The sequence below is a fragment of the Nicotiana tabacum genome, chromosome 16 (genome assembly GCF_000715075.1).
Source record: "Nicotiana tabacum cultivar K326 chromosome 16, ASM71507v2, whole genome shotgun sequence".
Classification (NCBI taxonomy): Eukaryota; Viridiplantae; Streptophyta; class Magnoliopsida; order Solanales; family Solanaceae; genus Nicotiana; species Nicotiana tabacum.
The window spans coordinates 79,618,213-79,625,012 of NC_134095.1; the positions used below are offsets into that span (position 1 = coordinate 79,618,213).

Consider the following 6,800-nt stretch of genomic DNA (forward strand, 5'->3'; position numbering starts at 1 on the left):
CAAAGAAAATGTATGAAGAATGAGGATGAAAATATGAAGATCTAAGGAGGAATGTATGAAGATTTGAAGGAGTTAAAGGTAAGTAGAAAATTAGAAGGTAAGTCGAAGAGTTCTGGAATCGGAAAGTGAAGAAGTGAAAAAGGGTCGGAGTTTTTATAGGGGAAGAACAATCAATGTGCGACGTTTCGCATTCGAGGACAGTCAACCGGCAACGACACATGTCCAAAGTCAGAATGACGCGACTCATGAGACGTTTCGTTGATCCAACAACTCGGTGGTAACGTACGAAGGAAGGAATCAGGGTTCACTTTTCTCTTCCCGTCGCTTCGATAAATCTATCCTTCGAAAAATGAGGGACTATCTATGTACTGGTAAAATCAGGGGCAATGCATAACTGACTCCCCGATGAAAGAACAAAGGGGTAACGTGGATCTGCGGGATTGTAATCGGGGCCAGAGACCCATCGTATCGAGACCCGGGAAGGATGGATGATATATCTGACATCGGACACGGTAAAGCAATGCACCTCGAACCAAGTATAACTTCTAGACCTCGGAAGATACACTGGACAGTAATGCACGACTGAAACTATGGATCAATAATTACCGGAAAAAGAGGATTTTTACCTTTATTAAATTGTACTAGGACTAAAAATCTCCTACTATATAAATGTGAAGTTTTTCTTTGATCTGACACATTGTAACACACAATCCAAAGTAATAAAGTTTATTTTTACTTTCTAGTTACTGTTAAGAACTTTGCTCACTTGTTATATTCTTCATTCAAGACTGCGCTCGAACCAAGGATCCAATCGAGGACGAAGTCATTGTTCAATCTAAGATCAGGCTTGGTCACAATGTTGCGATTGGTTTGATCGTTTATTTCGTCTTTAATTCATTTATCTGTTATTCTTAGTTGTTCGTGTTGAATTAAAACATGTATCCTTTAAACCGCGTACAAATTTAATTTATACCCAATTTTGGGGTAATTTATAAGAAATCAGCTGTGGCTTCCAATTCTTCTTTCTTTTCTTTTTGCCTTTGCTTCCTTTTTTTAATTATTTCAAACAAAGATACTGAAGATAGAGAACCCTTGACATATTCCTCCTATCACACTGCTAATCTAGGAAATGCTTAGCTACTTCAAAACCAATTACCAATGCAATGATTTTGCTTTTTCTTGTTTTATATTTCCTACGTGAACACCCCAATATTCATCATCCTCACTATAACCAACTTTAAGTGCTCAATCGTGGATTTCTCTCAGTCGTCGATAGAGGGGCGTGTGTTGTTTGGGAGCCTCCGGCCACGTATAAATGAACTAAACAGATGCAGAGCTCTTGAAGGTTGTGCATATGGCACCATATGTGCAGCACCTCTTACAGTGGCAAAGGTCAATAAGTTGCCATACTCTGTTTGCCAACCTCCCACCTGTTTAAACAACACAGACAGTTGATTATACTCATCATCAGCGTTGTTGGAAAGAAAGAATTCGATTTTACATTACCTGCCCTTTGTGAAACCAAGCTCCATATGGGACTGTAATCTTGAACCCCATGTCATGAGCTAGCTCGCGTACAAGGGTCCTGGAGCCAAGCAATGGCACTACAGAATCTTGGTCTCCGCTGCAAGCAAGTAAATTCAAAATCAAGCACTATTGATTTCTAGGACAAGAAAATGGACCAAAACTATCGACAGTGTGTGTCTACATTGGAATCTTTACCTGAAAATCCAAACAGGAATATGGTTTTGGATTATTCTTTTGAGCAATGGAAGAATATTGATGTTTCCGTCTACGTCACTGTAATTTAGAATACTGCAATAGAAGTAACAATCCATTAGCTATTATCTGCAAGTACAATACAACGGTTCATTGAAATTTATGGCCTTTGACATAGTAGGTAAAGCATAGAAGTCAAAGGTTCTAATTTGCTAGTGAAATAGTAACATCATAGATGTAATCAGTTATTGTGTGTCTGTTTATGGTTCCTTGATATTTTACACACTTACCCGCTGCACATCGACCAGCTATACGCCAGGTTGGTCCTATTTGCATGAAATGCTTTCTGAACCTCCGGAAGGTTAAAATAGAAGCGCCTTTCATAGCTCATGCACACATCAACACCCACACTCATCTTAGTAGCCTAGCAAAGGGGGAACGAAAGCACTATTAAGTTCCACCATAAACACAGATATAAAGAAGTTGAGTGAATGAAGAAAACCAAATTTAAAGTACCATTTTCCTTAATCGCAACTCTTGTTCCACTATGGACGGATAGCACACATCAAGAATCACATCATAATTATTTATATATTCACTAATAATGTCGTTTGCTTCAGATATGGCATTATTGCATTCATGTGAAACATTGTGTGGACTGCCAAAGGTATAATCCTCAAAGTCACACTGATTCATAATTGCTAGGCCTGCTTCATCAGAAATCATCCCATGCGACCAAAAGTATTCATAGGTTGCTGGAACATCACGATCAAGTTTCAGAAGTGGATTCCCAATCTGACAAAGAAAATGAAACATTTAACGAGCATATACCCACAGAAAACTTCTCCAGATAAATATGAAGATAAAGAAATTAATAAAGGCATGCATAAGAGAGGTATAGTTTGCTTACTGCAACTCCTTTAACGTTGAACTTGTATTCTTTTGAATGTTCGTTGTGGTCAAGAAGAGCAACAGCTAATTGTGGAATGTAGTGCCCTGAACAAGAAAGGATAAAACTAATATTACCAGCAGAAGAGAAAGAACAGAACAGAACAAATCACGAATCTCATTTCTTAACGACAGATCCTGCTAAGCACGGGCGTAGGACTAAATCCCCTTTCCCTGAGAAGTCTAAATGTCACAGGACTCCTTAGGGACCAGTTGAAGAAGGACAAGCTAAATGAAAATAATTAGAAGACAATTGCCTAAATCCAGCAACAGATTTTTAAAGTTTCCCTCTGGATAAGGCGCTGACAATTTTTAAAACGAATTCCTACAATTCTCTTCAAGCATCAACAACAATTATAAAAATATAGTCTTCATCATCAACCGCAATTACAAACATATGTAGTTTTAATAAGTTTGATAGTTCAAAATGAGAACAGGAGATAAGTTCAAAATGAGAACAGGAGATAAGTTTGATTGTTAAATGTCTTTGACCTGCATAACTTTCTCCTGTGAGATATAGTTCCCTTGATCTGAATGCCGGGAATTTCTTCAACCATTCCATCATGAATATATGCATATCCATTGCTGCCACAGAAGCAAGTAGGCTAAATTTCAGCTATTTGCTAGGATTAAATACAACTAATGCATGATCATAACATCATTGTTGCTTTTTCTTTTACCAGTTTTTGCATCACCGGTGTTGTAGTCTGAACTTGTATTTGAGTAGGACCAGCCTACTCCAGCTGGAGATTCAACAAATAGGAGATTTGATGCTACAGTGTACAAAAGAGAAGAAGTGGTGAGTTCATTATCTTTACTCATATTGTTCTAAACAAACATGTAGTAATCAGCTCTTCCCAACCCTACTGAGCATACCTTTATTCCATGATTTTGAGTTTCTTCGAAGACCTCGACCGTCACCTGTGGGAAAGAATGGTCCCAACTCTGTAAAGGCACCCCCACCAATTGATGAGCAACCTGGGCCTGAAACACAAATATAAGACCTTTTATTGTTCTTGACTCTGCCTTGACATAATTCACCAAATTCTTAACATTTACTTTAACAAATTCTTATCCAGGATAAAGAAGTACAACTCTGCAATATTGTACCCTTTTCACAAGTTAAAACAGGCTTGCTTATTAAAGATTTAAAGCTTTCAGTCAATTGAGTACACTCCCATGTAGTTCAACAATGTTGAGATTCCATCTCAGTATAAATTTACTCTTATTTTTGTAGTTCTATATTTCCCGTTGTACATAAGAATTTTTTCCCCTTTTTCCAAAAAATTTTCAACTTTTTCCGAAATCAATGTTTGTTCATAAAATTTCCAATTTTTACTTGAATATGCATTTTGTAAATTTTCGAAAATTTGAAAAACTCCAAAAAACTGTTTTTCAAAATTTTCACTCAAATCAATCCCAAAACTTCAAAAACAACCAAAAATTATATTCATGCCCAAACTCAACTCTAAATTTTTTCGCCCTATTTTGGAATTTTACAATTCTTATGTTCAAACGCCCACTAAAATTAGTTCAGTCCAATTACTGCTGTAAGTTCCATCTCACTATCAAACTCAACATCTTGTCAGCTTATGATAACGTAGCTGCAGACTAATTAACGTATACACACAAATATATAGAGTGTGTGTAAGGAGATGGAGGGGTTTTTTTTAATTTTTTTTTTGGGGGGTGGGGGTGGGGGGAGGGGGAAGCAGTTTTTGAAAGTACAAAAATGAACAAGAAAGTTGTTTCCTTTTTTCCAAACATTCAAGTTAAAAAACATGACACACAACAAACAAAAAACAAAAGCTCGAACTCCAAGCAAGCAGTACCAACCACAAACAAAAAGAAAGTACACATAAATTCCAAGGCACATTTGTTTAAAAATGGAAAGAAGAAGTAAAAAAACAGACCTCCATTGAGCCAAAGAGTGAGAGGTTTATGATCAGGATTCACCTCAGCTTCAACAAAGTAATAAAACAAACTCCTCCCAGCTTTAACATCTACATCCACATACCCTGCATATTGCCTAAAACTAACCTTAGGTTGTCCAGGCAATGCCTTCACTAAATCCTCCTCTGGATACCCTTTTCCTCCTATTACCAAACTCACAATCACCAATCCACAAAACCACAACGTACCCATCTCGCTAAACCTCATCAAGATTCAAACTAGCTTCAAATTTGACTCACTCCCTCTCTTATAAAAGAAAGAGAGAGAAAAAACAAAACTTTATAACAGAAAAAGGAAATGGAGAGGATAATAGCACGTGAATTGCGGGATACTTTCAAACAGAAAGCAATTAATTTTGCTATATATAGAATTTAACCAAGAAAAAAAGAAGAAAGGAAGGAAGGAATGAGTAACGTGCGTAGAGTGTACAGGTTTTGTGATGGGGTTGGTGAGTAAGTGCGGTGGTGTTAATAAAGATTTTGCAGCTTTAAAGTAAACTTTAGACAGTGTTTGTTATAGAGAGAAGAAAGAAATGTAGACGTTAGGAAGTTGCAGATTTGCAGTGTCCAGTGGATGAGTAGTACACCACCCACCCTACTGAACCAACCTAGGTGAGTAAAGGGTATGACCCTATGAGAATTGAGAGCTATATTGGCCTTTTTCAAGAATCAAAGAAAGCTTATTCTAGTCAAAGAAGGCAGGTAATACATTTATTTTGTTTTTTTTGCTACTTTGATATCAGAATTGTATTAGCGGAAAATGGTGTGGCAGGTTCAGAAAAGTTTCTAATTTTGCCCCTTACACTTCGAAATGTTTAATTTTGTCATTTGATAGATTTTTAGCTTGCGTGTTGTTGTTTGGACATTGATTTAATTGAAATTTGAAAAAGAGTTTTTGAAGTCATATGGAAAAAATAATTTTTGAAAGTTAAAATTGTGTTTGAACACATTTTATTTGAATAAAAGTTAAAGTTTTGTAAGTGGAAGAAAAAAATTCACCCTAAAACTGTCCTTTTGGGAACTTGATAATTTTTGAAGTTTTTTTTGAAATAATGTTTTCAAAAATATTCTAAAAAAATGAAACCAAAATCTATGGCCAAATGGGAGCTTAGTTCATCTATATTTTTAATATTAACAAATCGTCTTGTATTAGCTTTTACCATTAAAAAGAAGCTCCAACACGAAATGGTTGTAGTCCATATGTCCAAAATTTTGGAGAAAGAATATTCATATTTATTCCTCGACTTTTGACTAAGGTTTAAAAAAATAATTATAGGATCTCTGTTTAGGATCGAGGATAAAAATGAAATTTTTTTCTTATGATAATAGTAAGTTTAGACCAAAAATAGTGCAAGTGAAAATTTGATCCTTTTCCCTTTTAATAATATCACTGAAGAGGTAATTACAAATAATCTTTTGTAATAAATGTAAATAGTAACTAAGAAATAAGCCAATCAACTTATTATAAAATATTAAACTATATTAATAGAGTAAAAATATTTTACACGGTTAATATTAGATGTCCTGATTAAATTCTATTTTTATCATTATTTAGTGGTGTTGACAGTAGCATAGCCACACTTTAAATGGTTATATGTTATATTTTGAACGCCCTTAACATAATTGAGTGAGGTAGCTATGCGGTCCAAAGTATTCAAAGTAATGTGTTGTTCACGGATTCAAATTTATCTGCCCATTTTGTTTATCGGAACTAAACGAAACCACCGTTTGTGGTCTATTTGACACTTTTTCAAGCTAAATTTTTTCCTAATAAATAACTTTAAAACTTAAAATTTGTGTAAATATATACAACTAATATTAAAAGTAGTTTTTAGCTAAAAGTAATTTCTTTATCAAATTTTATAATTTAAAAGTCAAGCTCTACAAAAAATTCTTCAACAAAAACTCTTTTCATACTACAAACTCTCTCGACTCTCTCTTTTTCTTAGTTTTATGCTTACTTTTACTAATAAAATGTCTATTGTTGTCTTTCTAATGTTAATTTGGTTTATAATTATAGCTCTAACAAGTATTTTTATTGTTTAGCTAAATACTGCGTAGTTTGATTTAAAATTTTGATGTACCATTCATCGACAAAACAAAATTATTGCCTTATTTAAAATTTGAACATCCTTGAAAGAATTCTGGCTAGGCCACTGGTGTTTGGTATATGGTTGGAGT

At 34.9% G+C, this 6,800-nt stretch overlaps 1 protein-coding gene across 1 annotated transcript; it reads right to left on the reverse strand.

Moving 5' to 3' along the window:
• Positions 1-1,006: 1,006 nt before the first annotated feature.
• LOC107814834 (serine carboxypeptidase-like 42) lies at positions 1,007-5,301 on the reverse strand. The gene is made up of 10 exons (XM_016640306.2): positions 4,581-5,301; positions 3,544-3,651; positions 3,348-3,440; positions 3,160-3,252; positions 2,630-2,715; positions 2,236-2,514; positions 2,010-2,143; positions 1,723-1,815; positions 1,507-1,624; positions 1,007-1,430 (listed from the first exon to the last, which is right to left on the reverse strand). The coding sequence occupies exons 1-10, from the start codon at positions 4,825-4,827 to the stop codon at positions 1,263-1,265; spliced, it is 1,419 nt and encodes a 472-aa protein (XP_016495792.1). The 5' UTR covers positions 4,828-5,301; the 3' UTR covers positions 1,007-1,262.
• Between the last annotated feature and the right edge of the window lie 1,499 nt (positions 5,302-6,800).